General features: G+C 46.6%; 1 protein-coding gene and 1 pseudogene across 3 annotated transcripts in view; both read left to right on the plus strand.

Moving 5' to 3' along the window:
• The first annotated feature begins 1006 nt into the window (after window positions 1–1006).
• LOC117084006 lies at window positions 1007–2447 on the plus strand (annotated as a pseudogene). Its single transcript, XR_004437281.1, has one exon. The product of XR_004437281.1 is annotated as a peptidyl-prolyl cis-trans isomerase A-like (transcript).
• A 530-nt stretch (window positions 2448–2977) lies between these two features.
• Window positions 2978–22898, plus strand: part of TGM4 (transglutaminase 4) — a 41343-nt gene continuing 21422 nt past the window's right edge. Inside the window, exons 1-5 of one of the 2 annotated variants that reach the window (XM_033212300.1) lie at window positions 2978–3061; window positions 13694–13867; window positions 16248–16354; window positions 19176–19305; window positions 22433–22551. In XM_033212300.1, the coding sequence (XP_033068191.1) occupies window positions 3043–3061; window positions 13694–13867; window positions 16248–16354; window positions 19176–19305; window positions 22433–22551 (549 nt within the window). In that variant the 5' untranslated portion in view covers window positions 2978–3042. Of the gene's footprint in view, window positions 3062–11880; window positions 11972–13693; window positions 13868–16247; window positions 16355–19175; window positions 19306–22432; window positions 22552–22898 lie in introns of those variants that run through there. The other variant, XM_033212299.1, reaches the window with a different exon arrangement.

Here is a 22898-nt window from a genome sequence, read left to right on the forward strand (position 1 = left end):
GGGGGGCGGGGGCGGCGACGGCCCAAGTGGCCTGTGACTAGACCATGGTGTCAGCTGTGGCCCCAGACAGGAAACATGAGAATAGATGATCCTTTGGGACCAGCTGACAGATAAAATGACACATGCACACGGAACTAAATACGGGCCGACTCTGCTGAGGCCTGGAAGTTCTGTTGCAGGGAGAGGGAAGGGAGGCTCATGGATTCTCTGCTGATGCCCAGGTGGCTGCCTCTCTCTAAGCTGCACTTTTTCTATCTGTGAAATGAGGGTGTTGGGATGGGGGGGTCCTTTGTAAGGTCACCAGTGTAGCTCATCTCTTGCAGAGACTCTTGAATGCCTTTGCCTCCTCATCGCATCCAGTTTCAGACACTTGACCTGTGGTGTGGGTGTTACTATTTCCCACCTCCCAGATGAAGAGACAGAGGTACGGAGAAGTGACTTCCCAAGGTCACACAGCGGATCTGTAGAGGACCCAGGATGTAGGCCCAGTTCTGTCTGACCCAAAGTCTATTCCTTTTAGATACTTTTATACTCACTCTGGTACCCTGGATTCTCTGGCCTGGAGAAAGCTCATCTTGCACAAGCCCCTCATTTGTCAAAGATGGTGAAGGAAGCCCAGAGAGGTGAAGCAACTAAAACCCGGACCCTCTCACCCCTAGGCCAGGACTTTTATTTAGAGGCTTTTTCCCTTTAAGCAGTGAATTTATTGTTAAATAGGTAATTCATGCACATGGTGCTAAATTCTGATGATGCAAAAGGAAATACAGAGAAAGCAAGCATCCTTCTCCCACTCCTGTGCCTATAATCATGGGGCCTAGGGCTTCTCTGCAGACAGAGACCAGCCAAGGCTTTTCGTAAATGCCATATGCACTTCAGGGCTTGGTTTATTCTATTATATCTAGGGATGTGGCGCTGAGATGCTTGCCTGCAGAACAGCAAAAACCTCTGACTTCATTATTGTTATTCAAAGTAACCAGGGTCGTTGCTCTCTGGCTTGCCTTAAAGCCAGCAAAGGCAATTGCCCATCTCCTGGGCTTTTGGTCTGGAAGAGACCATTGGCATCATTATTCAGTCCCCTCACTCTTCAGGTAAGGAGCTAATGAAGACAACATTCCCATTGACACACAGCAAGTTACTGTGGTGTTGGGGTTTCAATGTCAGGAGTCCCCTCTCTTCCTCTGGCATTTCTGCTACTATGCCAGGCTGGCTCCTTTCAGTAGACATAGCATCATTAAAAAATACCACAAGTGCCCCTGTGGAGAGCAGAGGAGATAGCCATTAAAATTAGAAAAGCTTATGCTCTTTGGCCTAACATATCTACTTCAAGGCATTCAATTCTTCCTATAGATACACTCACGGGACAGTAAAATGATCTCTGTCCAATCTTATTCTTTGCAACATGGATTGTAATAGGGAAATATTGGAAGCAAACCAGATGCCTATGGATGGGAGGTAAGTTACATAAATTAGGGACCATCCACACAAACAGAATATGTGCAGCTGTGAAAAGACTGGGCCACCATTCCATGTGCGATAGGAACAGTCCCATCTTGCCAGGTATGGTGGCTTACACCTGTACTTTGGGAGGTGAAGGTGGGCGGATCCCTTGAGCCTAGGTGTTCCAGACCAGCCTGAGCGACGCAGTGATATGCTCTCATTTGTGTAAATAAAATAATACATTATTTGCTTTGCGGATGACGCCGTCGCCGCCAGGAGCCCTGTAATATCAGCCATGGTCAACCCCACCGTGTTCTTCAACATCGCCATCGACGACGAGCCCTTAGGCCATGTCTCCTTCGAGCTGTTTGCAGACAAGATTCCAAAGACAGCAGAAAACTTTTGTGCTCTGAGCACTGGAGAGAAAGGATTTGGTTATAACAGTTCCTGCTTTCACAGAATTATTCCAGGGTTTATGTGTCAGGGTGGTGACTTCACACGCCATAATGGCACTGGTGGCAAGTTCATCTACGGGGAGAAATTTGATGATGAGAACTTCATCCTAAAGCATACAGGTCCTGGCGCGTTGTCCATAGCAAATGCCGGACCCAACACAAATGGTTCCCAGTTTTTAATCTGCACTGCCAAGATTGGGTGGTTGGATGGCAAGCTTGTGGTCTTTGGCATGGTGAAGGCATGAATATTGTGGAGGCCATGGAACGCTTTGGGTCCAGGAGTGATAAGACCGGCCAGAAGATCACCATTGCTGACTGTGGACAGCTCTAATAAGTTTGACCTGTGTTTTATCTTAATCACCAGACCGTTCCTTCTATAGCTCAGGAGAGCACCCTCCACCCCATTTGCTCGCAGAATCCTCAAATCTTTGTGCTCTCGCTGCAGTTCCCTTTGGGTTCCATGTTTTCCTTGTTCCCTTCCATGCCTAGCTGGATTGCAGAGTTAAGTTTATGATTATGAAATAAAAACTAAATAACAAAATAATAATAATAGTACATTATTTGCTTCTCAGTGCATACAACATCTCTGGAAAGATCTTAAAGAAACTGGTAGTAGGATGCATCAGGGTGGGCAGGGGGCATTTTTTCTATTTTGAACCATGTGGATGCATTATATATTCAAAATGTAAAACAAAAACTCACAAGCATCTCTTACTTTTTCAACTTGAGGAAAAGAGAAGAAGAAGAAAGACATAAAGTCAGTGAAGATTAGCCTGGGTTCCTAGACTTGATCTTGATAGTAACCAGAATGTCAGGCCACATGTAGTGTAGGTCATAGGGTCCTGGCTTTTGGTTACCCATTGTTAGGCTCATATAACAGACAAGGAGGTGCCATTCTCCATTGTCTGTCCCTTTTACATCAGCTCATCTTGTTTCCTGATTTCCTAGGTCTGATATGGAAGGTTCCGGGATTTTATTATTTCTAATCAACATCCCCTTCCCAAACCCCGCCCCTCGGCAGCCACAGCAGAGTCACATCTAGCCCAGGATCACATAAAAAGGGCTGTTTCCTCCCCTGAGGACCAACTGTGTGGAAGCACCAGGCATCAGAGATAGTCCTCCCTGGCATTGCAGGAGAAAATCTGAAGGGATGATGGACGCATCAAAAGGTGAGTGGGTGAAATCTCCATGGAGCCCCACATGCCCCTGCAGCCAGCTGGCCCTAAACCGCTCTCTTGCCTCTGCCGGGTGCTTGGGGCCATTGCCCTCTCACCCTAACTTGTGGCCCTTGTGCTGCTTGCTGTCTGTCTCATCCCTTTTTAAAAAAACAAAACAAAAAAACAAACTTTTCATTTAGGCATAATTTCACATTTACAAAAAGATTGCAAAAATAAAAAGAATATCCATACATTCTTTATCCAGATTCCCTAAATGATTACCGCATTTGCTTTATCCTTCTCAATCAATGGACAGATAGATGATATAGACAGACAGATAGATAGACAAATATATATTTTTGAACTCTTGACAGTAAGTTGCAGATATTACATTATTAAATACTTTGGTGTGTATTTCCTAAAAACAAGGACATTCTCTTATGTAAGCAACACAATTATGAAGACCAGGACACGAACACCATTTCAATACTGTTATCCAACCCACAGATTTTATGCAGATTTCACCAATTGTCCCAATAATGTCATTTATAGCAGAAGAAAATCCTAAGTCAGGCTTTGCATTCTGTTGTGGTGCCTCTTCGGTCTCCTTTGTCTGGAACAGTTCATCTGTCATTCTTGGAATTTTGTGACTTCAACACTTTTGAGGAGTACAGACCAGTTATTTTGTAGAGTGTCTCTCAATGCGTCCTGTCCTTTCTCAAGGTCACCTGATGGATTTCCTTACTGCAGAGGGTCTGTCTGCTGCTGTCAGCAGTGTCACTGCTTCTCAGAGTGGGGAATAGCAGAGGGGGGTCATGTGCCAAGCTCTGTGTGCCATGAGGATGCAGCCGCCTACCACCACCAAGAGCAGACACCAGAGCCCTCACTTTTACTTCAGGGAGTCCGGGTGCTGCTAGGGAACAACATGGCTGGGTTTGAACCCCTCTGCCGACTCCCCAGTCCCCAAGCCCTCCGTGACCTCCCAGCAGGGTCTGCTCAGCAGCCTCCTCTGTTGCTTGAAAAGCTGCTTGATAGCCAAGGAATGGCTGCTTTGAAACTCTGCAAAGGAACTAAGCCAGACCCTCCTAGTTTCCAGCTTCTCCTTTTTTGTAGGTTGACATTTCTAAAGAAATCAGACTCTTCTTTTTAGTCCCAAGGCCGCAGAGTTTTGAGTTCCTCCTTAGACGGCTGACGCCTCAGCTAGACTCAGCCTTGAAGGGTAAAGAGTCCTTGGGACTGAGAAAGGGTGGTGTGGTGTGATGGGAAGCACCTCCTGATAGGAGAGATGATTCATGCACTAAATAGCCCTGTGGCTTTGGACAAGTCACATCAATCCTGGGAAAGTACTATGTAAATTACTGAGGACCACCTGAAGGAAAGGTACTAGTATCGCCTGACCCATGCTGTCATTCTCAAGAGAGGTGACCTGCTCCCTGGGGAGGTTTGACGACTTGCCTGAGGTCCCAGCCATGGGTGGCAGAGCTGGGACGCAAACCCGGTGTGTGTTCATTTCATGCTGCATGACTCTGCCTCCCTGCTGGGCACAATTTGACTTTACTCTCAAGATCTGAATCACCAAAGACTCATCTCATGGCCACCAGTGTTGGGGTGTTGGTGGGGGAAGCTGACGCTTCCTGAGGTGTCCTTTCTGATGGGCTTGTGCAAGTAACCATCACATGCTACCTTACAACATTAGCGAGTTGTGATGATTTCACAGTGTTTTCATGAATATTATTTCATTTTTTCTTCCAACCACTCCGGGAGGTCAGGACATCCAAATAGGGACCTGGAAAATGGTGGTATGTGTGGGATAAAGATAGGATTTCATATAAGTGGAGGAAATGATAAATTGTACAATTTGTGGTATTAGGACAACTGGTTAGTATTTAGAGAAAAACAAAGCCAGATCTCTATCTCATGGCTTATACTACAACAAATCCCAGAAATGTCAAAGACGAAACTGTAAAGGCATTAGAAGAAAATGAAGGCAATATGAAAAATAATCTCGGACTGGAGAAGGTGTTACAAAGGAAAATAGAAAACCTAGAAACATAAAGGAAAAGAAAGGTAAAACTGACTGCAGAAAAATTAAAAATACATGTGAGACAAAACCTCCAGAGTCAGAAGGTAATGGAACTGTGAAGGGTACTTTCAACACATATGAGAAGCAAATGCTATTCTGTAGTATAAAAAGAGCTCTCAGCTCTATAAGAAAATGACCAACATCCCAAAATATACGTGGACAAAGAGCAATATTAGGTAGTTCAAAGAAAAGGAAATATAAATTGTAATATATGAAAACATGCTCAACCTTACTTGTAACGAGGGTGGTCATGAAACAAAACTGAAACAGCAGGCCAGGTGCAGTGGTTCATTCCTATAATCCCCAATTTGGGAGGCTGAGATGGGAGGATTGCTTGAGTGCAGGAGTTCAATACCAGCCTGGGAAACATAGTGAGACCCTGTCTCCACAAAACAATTTAAAAATTAGCCGTAGCTGGGCACGGTGGCTCATGCCTGTAATCCCAACACTTTGGGAGGCCAAGCCGGGCAGATCACTTGAGATCAGAAGTAAGGGACAAGCCTGGCCATCACGGTGAAACCCCGTCTCTACTAAAAAATACAAAAATAAGCCAGGCATGGTGGCACACACTGGTAATCCCAGCTACTTGGGAGACTGAGGCATGAGAATCGCTTGAATCTGGGAGGCAGAGGCTGCAGTGAGCTGAGACTGCACTCCAGTCTGGGCAATAGAGGGAGACTTTGTCTCAAAAATGAATAAATTAATAAAAATAAAAATTAGCCAGGCATGTGGTGCACATGGGTAGTTCCAGCTACTCAGGTTCAAGGCTACAGTGAGCCATGATTGCACCACTGCACTTCAGCCTGGGTGACAGGCCAAGACTCTGTCTCTTAAAAAAGAAAAAAGAAAGAAAGAAAGAAAAAGTTGTATAAAAGCAAAACAGCAATGAGATTTCATTTTTTCATTTATCGGATTCGCCAAGATTAAAAGTTTAATAGAAAATAGCTTTAAAAAGGCATCGTCCCATCTTTTTGTAGGAGTGTCACTGGTGCAGTCACTAGAAGGCTCTCTGGCAACATTTACTGAAATTAAAGATGCCCGTATCCTGTGACACAGCAATTCTGCTTTGGAAGATTTCTCTTACAAATATTGTCACACATGAGTGCAAAGATACATGTACAAGGAAGTACATTGTAGCATATAAGATTTTAAATGATCTACATGTCCATCCAGAGGGATAATAGCTGCTAAAAAAAAAAAAAAAAACAAGGTTGAGACCAGCTTGGGCAACACAGGGAGACCCCATCTTCACAAAAAAATGAAAAACTTAGCTGGGCATGGTGATGCATGCCTGTAGTGCCAGCTACTCAGGAGGCTGAGGTGAGAGGATGGCTTCAGCCCGGGAGGTGGAGGCTGCAGTGAGCTGTGATCACACCATTGCACTTCAGCCTGGGCAACAGAATGAGATTCTGTCTCAAAAAAAAAAAAAAAATTAAAAGAAAATAGTAACAAGATCTAATTGGGTGGTTAGGAGATGAATTTCAAGATATGTGTGAGAGAGAGAAGTGGGGGGAGAAACACAGAGAGAGACAGAAGAAATGTGCAGAATAGTATATTGAGAAAGCTCCTGTTTCTGTAACTAAAGTATTGGTTTATGGCAGAGAAAACTGGAAAGATACTTAGATACTTTATAGTGATTTTCTCTGAAGAAAAGAACTGGGAGTCTGGGATAGGAGAGAAACAATTTTTGTCATGGGCATTTATTACTTTTATTTATTTTTATTTTATTATTATGATTATCATTATTATTTTTGAGACAAGGTCTCACTCTGTTGCCCAGGCTGGAGCCCAGTGACACAATCTTGGCTCACCGCAGCCTCCGGTTCCAGGTTCACGCTATTCTCCTACCTCAGCCTCCTGAGTAGCTAGGATTACAGGCATGCGCCACATTACTCAGTTAATTTTTTATTTTTAATAGAGATGGGGTTTCACTATGTTGGCTAGGCTGGTCATGAACTGGCCTCAAGTGATCCATCTGCCTTGGCCTCCCAAAATGCTGGGATTACAGGCGTGAGTCACTGTGCCTGGCCTCCTCTTTATCCTATTTGTGATTCTTTATGATTCCTAAATAAGAGGATTCATGTCTCTCATCCATTTTGGAAAGTTCTCAATCGTCACCGCTTCGCTGCTGCTCCCCATTCTTGATTCTCTCCTTTCAGAACAACTATAGTATATAGTTTAGACCTTTCCATCCAAGACTCCACATCTCTAAACTGCTTTTCATATTTACTTCTATTAATATTTCTCTAGGTTGTATTATAGGTATTTGTTTCCAGTCTATTTTCTAGTTCACTGATTCTCTTTCAGTTATGTCTACTTGCTATTTAACCTGTGAGTTTTTTTCATTTCGAGAACCATATTTTCATTTTTAGAAGTTATGTTTTAAAAAATTTATCTGGTCATTCTTAATAGTGGCTTATTCCTTTCTCATCATTTTGACTTCTTCTCTTATGTCCCTAGCCATTTTTGACTTGGCTATTTTATGGTCTCTTTCTCTCTCTCTCTCTTTCCATATATATATATAAAAAATTTTTTTTTGAGATGGAGTTTCACTCTTGTTGCCCAGGCTGGAGTGCAATGGTGTGATCTTAGCTCACTGCAACCTCTGCCTCCTGGGTTCAAGCAATTCTCCTGCCTCAGCCTCTCGAGTAGCTGGGATTACAGGTGTGCACCACCAAGTCTGGCTATTTTTTTTTTTTTTTTTTGAGACGGAGTTTCGCTCTGCTGCCCAGGGTGGAGTGCAGTGGTGCAGTCTCGGCTCACTGCAAGCTCTGCCTCCTAGGTTCACGCCATTCTCCTGCCTCAGCCTCCCAAGTAGCTGGGACTACAGGCGCCCGCCACCACGCCCGGCTAATTTTTATTTTGTATTTTTAGTAGAGACAGGATTTCACCGTGTTGGTCAGGCTGGCCTCAAATTCCTGACCTCAGGTGATCTGCCCACCTCGGCCTCCCAAAGTGCTGGGATTACAGGCATGAGCCACTGTGCCTGGCCCTATGTTTTTTTAATATTTTATTTATTATTTTTTGAAATAAAGTCTCACTCTGTCACCCAGGCTGTAGTGTAGTGTTGTGAACATGGCTTACTGCAGCCTTGACTTCTCAGGCTCAAGTGATACTCTTGCGTCAGCTTCCCAAGTAGCTGAGACTGCATGTGCACATCACAATTCTTGGTTAATTAAAATTTTTTTGTTAAAGACAGGGTTTCTCTATGTTGCCCAGGCTGATCTTGAACTCCTGGGCTCAAGGGATCCTCCTGCCTCAGCTTCCCAAAGTGCTGGGATCATAGGCATGAGCCACTGTGCCTGGTCCATAGTCTATATACATTATTTTATAGTCTGTATATTATCTGATTTCTTGGACGAATACTTGTGTGGTTTCTGCTGAAATAGTGTATTTTCTGTTTTAAAATTTGGGGCTGTAAGCTCATCTTGAGTGTGACTTTGTGGGAATTCCATAAAACTTTGATGGAGAATGGATCACTCCAAAGATTGGCATTTATCCCCTAAACCAGTGACAACTGTGACTAGGAGCCAGTTTGTGCCTATGAGCCAAGGACAACTGTTTATTTTACTTTCTCAGTTTGGGGGAATCCCAGACCTCTACAGAAAGAGGTGATGTTTGAAATTTTTCATCACTGGTATGCATTCTGCAGGGGCTGTGCTCCCACAAGCAGTCTGGGAGACTCTCCAAGAGTACCTGCTGACAGGTGGCAGTAGCCTCAGGCAGCAATGTGGACACCGGGGTGGGGGTGGTGGGGGATGTGATTTATTGTGGCAAAAGGTACAAAGAAAAATCAGCAAAGGGAAAAGGCTGCTGGGGTGAGGTTCTGGGGGAACTAGGCAGGTGCTTCCAAGAGTCCTCTCCAGTGGAGTCACACAGGATGTGTTTAATTCCTTTAGCAATTAGTTGTGACATGTTTTTTCTCTGTGTGTCTCATTCAACAATCATAACTTTATTTATTTTTTTTGTTTTTAGTAATCTCTTATTCTTACCCAGACCTTTCATCTGGAATGCTTGTTTGCAAGAGGGACAAAAGCATTTTTTACAGAAAAATATTTAAATACAATGTAACCAGAATAACACATCATATTCTGGAGCTGGTCAGGACAAAATCCTGAATTTTTGAAAATTTTCAAAATGGTAGGTCGGGTGTGGTGGCTCATGTCTGTAATTCCAACATTTTTGGAGGCTGAGGCAGGAGGATCACTTGAATTCAGGAGTTTGAGACCAGCCTGGGCAACACAATAAGACTTTATCAGCACAAAAAATAAAAAAGCCAGGTGTGGTGGTGCACACCTGTAGTCCCAGCTACTCTGGAGGCTGAAGTGGGAGGATCCCTTGAGCTCAGGAGGTCGTAGCTGCAGTGAGCCATGTTCACACTACTGCACTCCAGCCTGGGTGACAGAGCAAGGCCCTGTCTCAAAAAAAAAAAAAAAAAAGAAAATTCAAAGTAAGCTTAAAGAATCTCTACTTTTTGTCCTGATCATTCATTCATTGAGCAGCCTAGAAAAGGTCAGTTCCTTTCTGGGGAAAGCTGCATTTAATAATCAAACTGCCTTACCAGGAGGAAGGAGAAGGAAATTGTATTAGTTTATTTTCTGTTGCTTATAAAAGAATACCTGAAACTCAGGTAATTTATAAAGAAAAGAAATTCATTTATTCCAGTTACAGAGGCGGAGACTCCAAGGTCGAGGAACTGCATCTGGTGAGGGCCTTCTTGCTATCTTGGACTTCCTGTGGAGTCCCAAGGTGGTGCCGGGCATCACATGGTGAGGAGCTGAGCGTGATAGCTCAGGTATCTCTTCCTCTTCTTCTAAAGTCACCAAGGTCCTCTTAAGTGCGTTTTTTCTTGTCATTTTAAGAGTCCCACTTGACCCACTCAAAAATATACATACAGGCTGGAAAATCATAAGCTTCTAAGGCTGACAGTTTCACAAGAGCTCATTAGCAACTAATGCTAATTTTAGTTTAAAAGCAACTTTGCTTTTTAAAACTCCAAAAGTATATCTCCATCTGGAGATTGCCTGTCTTTTATGTTGTCTCCTTTTTTTCCAGAGGCTTCATGGCAAAAGTTATAGCAAAAATTATCCATTGCAGAGACTTTTGTTTTTTAATACTCAAAGAATTTAAATTCCAACCCGCACACTGGTGGCAAAAAACAGGGACCTTGTATTCCACTGACACTTTCTCTTTGCAGGTTTCTCTGGTCATCTTGCATTTATGACACTGAAAGCATTAAACTGCTATATCAGTTTTCACCATCCATCCAAGTGCAGTAACTACAAAATAAAAATACAAAGGCTTTTTTTTTTTTTTTATTTTTTAGAATTGGGGTCTCACTTTATTGCCCAGGCTGGAGTGTTGTGGCTATTCACAGCTGCAGTCATAGCTCACTGCAGCCTCGAACTCCTGGGCTCAAGTGATTCTGCCACCTCAGTCTCCCAAGTAACTGGGATTACAGGTATGTGACTCCAAAGGCATTTTTTTTAAGACAGCCCCAATGTGGCTTCCTGTAGTTCCAGGATGCCTCCAGCCTCCCAGATCTACCTTTAAGCAGTGGTCAGGTCACAGAGCAGTGCCCAGGAGAGGATGAGGGAGGAGGCTCCAGTCCTGCACATCTATTATGTGCTGTATGTTGGCTTCTTAGGGCATTCATAACACATGACCACAGATGGGGTTGCTTAAAACAACAGCAATTTATTATTCTCTAGTTCTGGAAGATAGACATCCAAAATCAAAATGTCAGCAGGGTCCTGCTCCTGCAGAAGCCTCCAGTGGAGAATCTTTCCTTGTCTTTCCTGGTTTCTGGTGGCTCCAGGTGTTCTGTGGCTTGCAGCTGTGTAACTCCAGTCTCTGCCTCCATCTTCACATGACCCTCCCCTTGCCTCTCCGTGTCTCTTATAAGGACACTTGTTATTGGATTTAGGGCCTACCTGGATAATCCGGGATAATATAATCACAAGATCCTTAATCACATCTGAAAGTCCCCTATTTCTATGAGGTCACATTCACAGGCTCCAGGTGGAGATATCAAGCCACTATATGCCCATCTGCCTAACATTAATGATGGCCTGCATTTTATTAAGTGCCTACTGTGTGCCAGGCACTCAATGTGCACATTAGCCACCGAGGGAGGGTGTGTGTTTACCATTCTAGGGAGATAAGGTCTTAAGAAGCTTCCACAGAGATGACTGCATTTAGGATTTGGATTTCTTAACTGCTCTTTCCTGCTTCCTGGTACCAAAACCTATACCTTTACCCCTTGGGAACCCAGGTCACCCACCTGCCCAGTCCATGGGGGAGCAGGAATAAATCAGAACACGGGAGGGACTGTTAAAGCCCTTTTCCAGCTGTGATTGCTTTGCGGTTGGCTCTGGGTCCCACAGCAGGAGCTCTGCTGGCCAGGGAAATGAAGAAGCCTTTCAGGACTGCAGCTCCCGACAGCATGCTGGGGTTTGAATATGTCTCCAGAAAAAATTCAGGGGTTACTAATGTGGTGGTTCTAAGAGGTGGGGCCTTTAAGAGGTGATTAGGTGATGAGGGCTCCTTCCCTGTGAATAAGATGAGGTGCCCCTATAAAGGGACCTGAAGGAGGGAGTTGGTCCTCTCTTGCCCTCTGCCTTCTGCTATGTTACAATGCAGCAAGAGGCCCTCACCAGATGCTGGTGCCTTGATCTTGGACTTCTCAGCCTCCAGAACTATGAGAAATAAATTTCTATTCTTTCTAAATGACCCAGTCTCAGGTATTCCATCACAGCAGCACAAATGAGCTAAGATGCTCCAGCTAGCCATGGGCCCACCCCAAGGTTTCAGCCCAAGAAGGGGAGGCACCTGGGAAGGTAGGTCTGTCTGCCAGGTGGGCCTCCCTGCTGGAGGGAGCAGGTTCCCACGCCCTGGGAACAGTGCAGCAGTGCAGAGGGAAGGCCACTTGCTGGGGGCTTGCCTTCCTGGAGAACACTTGTCCAGGCCCCTATCCCAAAGCCACTCCAGCAAGAATGAGCTGTGCTGTCTACAAACACATCACTGGCCACATCCCCAAGGTCGCCCTCTGATGTGGGCGTGACCACTCCACCTATTTCGTAGTCACGAAAGTCCACGTTTCCGTGGCTGGCCTCCATGATCTCTGCATAGGATGGGTTTCCTCTGTGGGTGAGCCCTCGGGAGCAGGGGAAGGTCCCTGCATCTCACCTCACTTTACCTCACAGGCCACAGTGGGGCTTCCTAATCTAGGGGTTCTCACTATGTGCCTCCCTGGGCCAGCAGCATTAGCGTCATCAAGGAAGCTGCTGGAGTGAAGTGGCAGATTCTCCGCCACACCCCAGATGTGCTGAATCAGAAACTCAGGGTGGGCCCGGCAGTCGGTGTTTTACCATGCCCTCTGCACACTGGAATTGCCTGGAAAGCTTTGAAAACACAGAGGCTCAGCCCCACTCAGATCAATTTTATTAGAATCACTGGGGGAGAACATAAGTAGTTTTACAACCCCCAGGTGGTTTCAGGGTGCAGCCAAAACACATTTCCCTTCATGACTCATGAGCCTGGGAATAGTTTGTATTTTAGATAAAGAGGAGGGGTTTGGGTCCCAAGCTGAGGTAATACAAATGTCATTATAACAGACACATGGTAAGAAATACATGTGTTACAGAAAAGAGTGTATGTGGAGATTATTTCTTTTACTGAGTGTACTTTTCACTTGAGCATTGAAGAAGAAAATTCCGTTTTTTTTTTTTTTTTTTTGGAGGGGGCAGGGGGATGAAGTCTCACTCTGTCACCCAGTCTGGAGTGCAGTGGTTCGATCTTGGCTCCTGATCTCAGGTGATGCGCCCCCTCAGCCTCCCAAAGTGCTGGGATTACAGGCATGAGCCACTGCGCCCGGCCTTACAAATCCCATTTATAATGCAAGTAGTCTTGGCCTCAGATCATGGGAGGTCCTTGGTGCTTCTTCCTCGATTTGGATAAAAAGGCTTCACCCCAGCCACTTTGCACCCCACCCTTCTCTTCAGGGTGAACTCTCACCTCGGGATGGTGTCTGACTGGAAGCTGACGGGAGTTTGGGCTGAACAGGAAGGGGAGCAAGCCCAGGGCTCATCTGTTCCCTCCTCAGTTTGCCTGCTCCCCTCTTTCCCTTCAGCTTTTGCGTTGATTAATGGAGAACACCCTGGCACCAGCTTTGTTCCTGAGGCCATGTCTACAGAGAGGGGGAGTTGGGGTGGGACCCTTGCCTAACAGCCACTCACAGATTCACCCTGAGTCTCAGTTTCCTCACTTGTAAGATGGGCGTGCACCTACCTATTTTGCAAGGTTACATGACTGAGCACTTTAGTCCACTGCTCTCGGCTCAGCCCCATGTAATCCCACAAGGTAGGTACATGCACACCCATCTTATAGGTGAGGAAACTGAGTCTCAGACAGATTCATAGCCAGCCAGAGGTGGAGCAGGGATGCCCAACTCTAAAGCCCAGCTCTACCTCAATGCACTGTCAGATTTTGAACCGAGAAAGAGGTGATCAAGGAATAAACATCCTCTGTGCTCTCTTTCCCCACATGCTGTGTGCTGACAGAGCTGCAAGTTCTCCTCGTTGACTTCTTGAAGCAGGAGAACGCCGTTTCTCACCACACGTGGGAGTTCCAAACGAGCAGTCCTGTGTTCCGGCGAGGGCAGGTGTTTCACCTGCGGCTGGTGCTGAACCAGCCCCTACAATCCTACCATGAACTGAAACTGGAATTCAGCACAGGTGAAGCCTCGGGGCCCTGCTCACGGGGCTTGGGGGAGGGACCACGAGGGTCCCTGGATGCTGGAGTGGCCCTGTCTGGTCAGTCTGAGCCAGGAGTGCCTTCCCCTCTCTGATCCCCAGTTTCTCCATCTGTAAAGTGGGAATAATAGCAGGTGTGATGAGAATAGAATGGGAAGCTCAGTCAGGACCTGGCACTGGTTAAGTCTCTGATTCCTTAGCTAAGCAGGGGAGGGGGCCAGAGCAGAGAGAGGAGGTGACTCAGCGGGCATCTGCCGCAGTGGGGTCTGGAACGTTTTGTAGAGATGAATCATAGGACTGAGGTGTGCTGATGCCATAACTGGGTGAGCTGGAGGTAAGCCAGTAATAATGATTAAAATATCACATTTTGGCTGCAAAGATAACCGGAAATGGCTCACGCATTTGTTATAGTTAGTAAATATATGTGCCTAAGTACAATTAGAGGAACAGAGAAAATGTATTAGATTTTGTGACAGGTGGTGGGATAATGGAGGGGAAGTCTTCTTTAATGTTGTTTTTAAGTTTTTTTTTTTTTTTTGAATAGCTCAGTAGCTCAGTCTTTACTTGTTTTTTTTTGTTTGTTTTTGTTTTTGTTTTTGTTATACTTTAGGTTCTAGGGTACATGTGCACAATGTGCAGGTTTGTTACATATGTATACATGTGCCATGATGGTGTGCTGCACCCATTAACTCATCATTTACCTAATGTTTTTAAGTTATAAAAATAGATCAAGTAAGACAGGCATGGCAGCTAATGCCTGTAATCCCAGTATTTTGGGAGGCCGAGGTGGGCAGATCACCTGAGATCAGGAGTTTGAGACCAGCCTGGCCAACATGATGAAACCCCGTCTCTGCTAAAAATACAAAAATTAGCTGGGCATAGTGGCAGGTGCCTGTAATCCCAGCTATTCAGGAGGCTGAGGTAGGAGAATTGCTTGAACCTGGGAGACGGAGGTTGCAGAGAGGTGAGATAGTGTCATTGCACTTCATCCTGGCGACAAGAGTGAAACTCCGTCTCAAAAAAAAATTAGATCAAGTAGATGTACTTTACAAGAGGGCATACAATAGCACTTCCCGGGAGAGCACTCCTTTTGTTCCTTCTCAGAGTGAACAACAGGCTTAGGGGCTCCTCCAACATGCTGGTGGAGATCAGTCAGAACAGCCGCCATTCCCTTCATCCAAGATGAAATAAGCATCTACTGTGTGCCGTGCCATGAGCTACCTGCTCAACGTGTGGACTGGGACCGTGCTGTCACTGACTTTGTGACTTTATAGTATCCCTGGGTCCACGTGCATTCCCTCACCCAAAATTTCCTGAGCACTTGCCACATGCCAGGTGTTGCACTGAGCACTCTCCATGTGTGGTGTAGTGAGACTTACTCACTCAACAGGTTTTTGTTGAGTACCTACTTGGTGCCAGGCAACCCAGAGGTAAAGCAGTCCCTGCCTCCTAGACTTGACCATACTAGCAGAGAGAGCAGTAAACAAAACTGCAAGATAATTTCAGACAGGGCCAAATATGATGAAGAAACCAAAAACAAGAGGCTCCTCCAGCAAGACAGAAAGCGGCGGGTCAGGGCGGGGATGACTGTCGGGGTTGGAAGGGCTTCCCTGGGAAGTGAGCCTGCTGAGACCCACGTCCCACCATGTGAGGAGTGGAGAGCAGGGTGTTCCCAGCCATGAGCACAGCAAGTGCCAGGGCCCCAAGGAGGCAACACTTGTGTCATGTGCTCTTTGTCATGAGCTAACTCTTTGGGGACCACAAACCCAGTCATGACAGGGAGGAAAGTGGGGAGTTGGGGAGAAGCATCACTGAGGGCCACCTGTGGGCTATGGAAAGAGGTTGGATTTGATTCTAGTAGTCCCTGGAGCTCATGACATAACCTGATCGACCTTTCAAAGAAGATCCTGCAACAGTATGCAGGGTAGGGGTGGTATCTGCCTCCTCCAGACGAGAAGAGTGAAGGTTAAGCAGTTCCCCTGCGTTACGCGGAGTGGACAAGCGTGTGGGTCTGTGGCATGAGCTGGCAGGGTTAAACAAATGGTAACTGGAATGAGCACGTGACAGAGGCAGGAGCTCTAGGGAGACCTGGATCTGATGGGTAAAAAGGGAGGACGTGGAGAGGAGGCAGGAAGCTCATCTAAATTGAGCAGAAAACTAAAACTGGACATGTGGGGCAGAGGGAGGCCCCTGCAGAATTAGAGGGACTGGAGCCAGGGGACAAATGAGCCTGGAAAGGAGGGGTGGGGGCTCCATGAGTGGGCAGTAGGTGCGCCCGAACTAGGGGAGATTGTCTTGGGGAACTAGGGGAGATTGTGACCCATGGCTGGGCTAATTTTTTTTTACCTTTGGGTGTCTCCAGGGCCAAATCCTAGCATCGCCAAACACACCCTGGTGGTGCTCGACCCGAGGACGCCCTCAGACCGCCACAACTGGCAGGCAACCCTTCAAAATGAGTCTGGCAAAGAGGTGAGCACCCACCGGGCTGGCGGGCGGGCTGGCTGGCTTCTGGCGGATTCCTCCTAATGTGAGCAGCTCCTATCCCCTTCCTCACCTGTCAGCTGGCAATGTGGTTTAAAGCCATCCACAGCAGAGCATGATAGAGGGGCCATGGCTCCAAACATCTCTTTCGCCACTCAGCCTCCTCCAAGCACACAGTACCTCTGTGGCCAAACCTCCTACATGTCACCCTTCCCCTTTTCATTTCAAAGGGAACAATATTCACTGGAGGACACGAGCGGAGAGAAGTACGCAAAAATAACCTATGGTTCCACCAATTAAATTACCCATCCTTCCTTCCAGGCTTTTTCTATGTCATGGTCAAATACACAGCGGAAGTCCATCTCATGCTTCACTCATTTGACAAGACCTAATGGATGTTTTCCACAGTGGCTCCTGCACGAGTGTGTGGCTTACGGTGGCTGGTTTTCCACCCTTTTGGGGAGCACTGGGTGTTCACAGTTGTCTCCAGTCTTCCAGTGTTGTAAAGAACCATCTCTCAGGCAGATCTTTGAACTAGCTTATGGATATTTCCTTAGGCTAAATCCCTAGAAGTTTAATGCTAGGCTAATGCCATGATTTTAAAATGGCAATTACATTGGGTTTTTGTAGAAGCAGAATCTGCTGGTGGAAATGAGATGAATGGGCCAGTTGCTGCTGGAATCCTCCCTAGTGCCCCGGGCTCTTCCTTCTTCTCCCTCCCATCCAGATCCCAGACTCTCAACCCCAATTTTGCATTTGAGTGTTTTTCAGGGTATCATGAAAATCTCTCCCAAGGTGGGCATGGGGTGTAGGCTGCATTTCTTTACTCAAAAAGTGTTATTTTTAAAGTTTTGTTTTTTAAATTGACATATAACACACATAAAGGACACAAATCTTAATGGTTTGCACAGTGAATTTTTACATATGAATACAGCTGTGGGACCACCAGCCAGATCAAGGTGGAGGCCATTTCCTGCACCCTGGAAGGCTGGTTCTCCTGGGTTCCATTGTAATGAACAGTGAGGGCACAACTTCTTCCCCCTTGCCACAACACGGGTGTGGGGAGTTAGCCTCGTGGATTCTGAAGTTGTAGCACACTGAGTTTGATCCCAGCTCCACCTCTTGGGCAACCTCTGTGAACCTCAGTTTCCCCACCAGCAAAATAATGACAATTAAACATTTGTATATATTAGCTCATTTAATTTTCACAATGCTCCCACAAAGAAGGGGGCCTGTTATCATTCCAAATGTTTAAACAAGAAAACTGAGGCACAGGAGAGGTTAAGTAACCAGCCAAGGTCATACAGCCAGTAAGAGGTAGAGCTGGCCAGCCTGGGCAACATAGGGCTACCCCATCTCTACTAAAAAAAAAAAAAAAATTAGCCAGGAGTGGTGGCAGGCACCTGTAGTTCCAGCTAGTTGGGAGGCTGAGGTGGGAGAATCACTTGGCCCCAGGAGTTCAATGCTGCAATGGCACTCAAGGCTACTTCTGCCATCACCAGCACCGGCTTCTCTCCAGAGGGTGCTGGACATCTTCTTGCAGCCTCAAATGTGGCACATTCTATGTCAACCCTTTTCCACACCTGCCCTTTCTCCTGGGGCCTTCCTGAAATCAAAAGCCATCAGGTGCCCATGCTAGAAGCCAATTGCACTCCAGCCTGGGTGACAGAGAAAGACTCTGTCTCCCAAAAAAATGGGGGAGAGTAGAGCTGGGATTTCAACTGAGAGCCTATTGCTCCTATGAGTTATAATAATAAATATCTCATGGGAGGATCTTGGACCACAAATGCAAGTGTTTTGTGACAAGGATGAGAATTATTATTCTTGGTACCATTGTGGCTACAGCAATATTGATGTATACTAATTATCTCTCCAGCTATTATTTATCCTAAAAGACTGGATAGAAGCCTGGATGCCCTTGGACCAATGGCCCTCTGGGACTCTGGCTGCCTGTATTCCAAGAGAAATGTGTGTGGGTTTTTTTTTTTTGTTTTTTTTTTTTTTTTCTGCTGCAAAAGACAGTTGACATTTAACCTTTCCCCTGGAGTTCCAGGCACTGGGCTAGGCATGTGTATTAGTCCATTCTTGTCCTACTCTACTACTCTAAAGAATACCTGAGACTGGGTAATTTATAAAGGAAAGAAGTTTAATTGACTCACAGTTCCACATGGCTGGGGAGGCCTCAGGAAACTTACAATCATGGCAGAAGGGGAAGCAGGCACATTTTACGTGGTAGCAGGTGAGAGAGAGCGAGAAAGAGCAGGGGAAACTGCCTTATAAAACCATCAGATCTCACGAGAACTCACTGACTATCACGAGAACAGCAGAGGGGAAACTGCCCCCGTGATTCAATCACCTCCCACCAGGTCCCTCACTCAACATGTGGGGATTATGGGGATTACAATTCAAGACGAGATTCGAGTGGGGACCCAGAGCCAACCATGTCAGCACCTTAAGTGCGTTTTATCCACAGCATCTTCCCAACAACCTGGAGATGGTATCACCTCCAGGCTGTGGTGAAGGGAGTGGTGAAGGGAGTGAATCTCAGGGAGGTGAAAATGCCCAGTCTGTCTAGGGCTCTTGCAAGATGTGCCAAAACTTCATGCTGTATGAGGCTGCTTTTCTGTCTCATGCATCCTGCCCTTGCAGGGACGCTCCTGGCTGTCCAGAGTCCTGACCATTCCTTGTCTCCGGGCTGGTTCCAGATGGGATGAGTTGTTAGGACTGATGGATTCTTCTGGGAAGCATTTGTAGGATTTGGGATCTGGCCAGAGGGGGTGATGTCCACCTTATCTTGTGGTTTGCTCAGGTCACAGTGGCTGTCACCAGCACCCCCAATGCCATCCTGGGCAAGTACCAACTACATGTGAAAACTGGAAAACACATCCTTAAGTCTGAAGAAAACATCCTATACCTTCTCTTCAACCCATGGTGTAAAGGTACTGTGAATCTCAGGTCTGCTGGGGCGTGGCAGGTGCCCCTGGCAAAACCTGCTATGTGCAATGCATAGTCTATGAGCTTCTGTTTGCTCTCAAGGTTCTTGCAAACTAAGGGATGTGACCCAGGAACAGATCGCGGACACCATTGGAGCGTTTTCTTTGTGACCAGGCCCCTTAGAATGGAGGTCCTTATTCCCCGTTTCCACTTCTCCCCAATGCCTTGCCCTGCCCCAGCTGGCTTCTGCCTTCACCACTGTACAGAGGCTGCCTTGGTGGGGCTAGGGAGGGGCCACCAAGGACTTCTTTCTTGCCAACTCCAGGTCAGGACCTGAACTGTGGTTGGTTCCTCCCTTCTGCTCCCTTAGTTCTGTTCTCTTCTCTCCACTCCCTTATGTACCCAGCTCATTTTTTCCTGTGGCTACACTGGAGCCTTTATGTAAATGGCACTCGAGGCTACTTCTGCCATTGCCAGCACCGGCTTCTCTCCAGAGGGTGCTGGACATCTTCTTGCAGCCTCAAATGTGGCACATTCTATGTCAACCCTTTCCACACCTGCCCTCCCTCCTGGGGCCTTTTTGAAATCAAAAGCCATCAGGCGCCCATGCTAGAAGCCAAGGAGCTCTTTTTTTAACCTTTGTATTTGGAAATGATTTTGAGCTCACAGAAAAGTGGCAAAAATGATGTAATGAAAAACCTATACCCTTTATCCAGGGGCACCTGTTGTTAACATTTTTCTCCATTTGCTTAATCATTTTCCCTCCCTGCTCCTCTACACACACACACATGCTTTTTATTTTTGAACCATTTGAGAGTAAGTTACATATAAGTTGGTTCTTTATAACCCCTAAACCCTTTAATGTGCATTCCCTAAGAACAGGGATGTTCTCTCATATAACCACAGTACAGTTATCAACTTCAGTAAATTAAGTGTTAGCAACCAGGCGTGGTGGCTCATGCCTGTAATCTCAGCACTTTGGGAGGCTAAGGTGGGCCGATCATGAGGTCGGGAGATCGAGACCATCCTGGCTAACACGGTGAAACCCCGTCTCTACTAAAAATACAAAAAAAAATTAGCTGGGCGTGGTGGCAGGCACCTGTATTCTCAGCTACTCAGGAGGCTGAGGCAGGAGAATGGCGTGAACCCGGGAGGCAGAACTTGCAGTGAACCGAGATTGTGCCACTGCACTCCAGCCTGGGTGACAGAGCGAGACTCTCTCTCATAAAAGGAAAAAAAAAAAAGGCTGGCGCGGTGGCTCACGCCTGTAATCCCAGCACTTTGGGAGGCTAAGGTGGGCCGATCATGAGGTCGGGAGATCGAGACCATCCTGGCTAACACGGTGAAACCCCGTCTCTACTAAAAATACAAAAAAAAATTAGCTGGGCGTGGTGGCAGGCACCTGTATTCTCAGCTACTCAGGAGGCTGAGGCAGGAGAATGGCGTGAACCCGGGAGGCAGAACTTGCAGTGAACCGAGATTGTGCCACTGCACTCCAGCCTGGGTGACAGAGCGAGACTCTCTCTCATAAAAGGAAAAAAAAAAAGGCTGGGCGCGGTGGCTCACGCCTGTAATCCCAGCACTTTGGGAGGCCAAGGTGGGCAGATCACAGGGTCAGGAGATCAAGACCATCCTGGCTAACATGGTGAAACCGTTTCTACTAAAAACACAAAAAATTAGCTGGGCGAGGTGGCGCATGCCTGTAATCCCTGCTGCTTGGGAGGCTGAGGCAGGAGAATCACTTGAACCCAGGAGGTGGAGGTTATAGTGAGCTGAGATCGCGCCATTACACTCCAGCCTGGGAGACAGAGCAAGACTCTGTCTCAAATAAATAAATTAATTATTTCAAAAAAAATAAGCATTAGCATAACACTTTCATCCACTATCTATATAACAGTTTGGTCACTTTAAAAAAAAAAAATTTCTTTTTTTGAGACAGAATTTCGCTCTTGTCGCCCAGGCTGGAGTGCAATGGCACGATCTTGGCTCGCTGCAGCCTCTGCCCACTGGGTTCAAGCAATTCTTCTGCCTCAGCCTCCCAAGTAGCTGGGATTACAGGCACACGTCATCACACCCAGCTAATTTTTGTATTTTTAGTAGAGCCAGGGTTTCGCCATGTTGGCCAGGCTGGTCTTGAACTCCTGACCTCAGGTGATCCACCCGCCTTGGCCTCCCAAAGTGCTGGGACTATAGGCATGAGGCACCATGCCCAGCCAGTCACTTGATTTTATCACGTTCTTTGTAACATTGTTTTCTCTCCAGTACAAGATCCAGTCTAGAGTCACATTTTACATACAGTTAAGTTTCTTTACCTCCTTTAATCTGGAACAATTTCTTCGTCTTTCTTTGTCTTTTTTGACATATTTTTGAGGACTAGAAGTCCCCCTTTTTAACAGATCATTCGTCATTTGGGTCTGATGATTCATCATCTTTAGATTCAGGTTACGCAGTCCTTGCTGGATATTATGTAAACAACATGTCCTTCTTGGAAAATCTTATCTGGAGGCACACAATGTCTGCCTGCCCCTCATTGGGAATGTTAAATGTGATCATTTGGTCAAGGTGTTGTCCAGTTTTTCTGCTATATAATTACTATCTTTTTCTTTGTAATGAGTAGTCTATGTGGACACATTTAAGACCGTCCAAACATCCTGATCCTTATCAAAATTCTCCACCCCTAGATTTAGCATCCACTGATGGCTCTTGCTTCAACCATTCTTCACTGTGATGGTTGCACAGTGATTTTCCAAGGCCAGCTCTCTACCATGTTTACCTGCTAGCCCCTGGCATTTGCTGTAGGCAGAGCCCTCCCTTCACCCCCATCTACCTCTCTCTCTCTACCATCTGTATGGACTCATGGACTCTCTCTTACTTTTCAGTGGTTTATGATTCATCCTTTTCTTAACTCATGCTTACATTGCTCCAGATTTTCCCAGGGGAAGCCCCCTACAGCTGGCTCAGGAAGTTCTTTTGGATACTTTCCCTCCTGCTCACCTCCCTCCCCCAACATTGGGTGTTCCAAGCTCCTCACAAAGACCTTAAAGCTCCCTCAGCACAGACAGTCCCCAGTGGCAAGCCTGCCCCTGTCCCAGGGCGGACTGTCACCTCTGTGGATGTGTGGTCTTGCTTCAGAGGACACGGTTTTCATGCCTGACGAGGACGAGCGCAAAGAATACATCCTCAACGACACAGGCTGCCATTACGTGGGGGTTGCCAGAAGTATCAAATACAAACCCTGGAACTTTGGTCAGGTAATGATTTGTCATCCTGTGACTGGACCAGGCCCCATCTCTTAGACCACCCTTTTAGTTGGGTAGTAGCCAGTAAAGGTTCTGGAGAAAGGGTTGTGAACCTCAGGTCAAACGCCAGCCTCATACGTGTGAAACTTGGCCAGAGAGGGGTGACCTGCCTAGGCTGCACAGATGGGGTGGAGTCTTGGGCAGAAGCCCTCCCACGAGGACCACCCATGGCCTTTCTCACCCACCCCACGGCTCTCTCCCACCCCCTACAGCTCTCTCCCAACCCCCCACGGCTCTCTCCCACCCCCCCACGGCTCTCTCCCACCCCCCCACGGCTCTCTCCCACCCCCCACGGCTCT

The sequence above is a fragment of the Trachypithecus francoisi genome, unplaced genomic scaffold (genome assembly GCF_009764315.1).
Source record: "Trachypithecus francoisi isolate TF-2019V2 unplaced genomic scaffold, Tfra_2.0 Lachesis_group0, whole genome shotgun sequence".
Lineage (NCBI taxonomy): Eukaryota > Metazoa > Chordata > Mammalia > Primates > Cercopithecidae > Trachypithecus > Trachypithecus francoisi.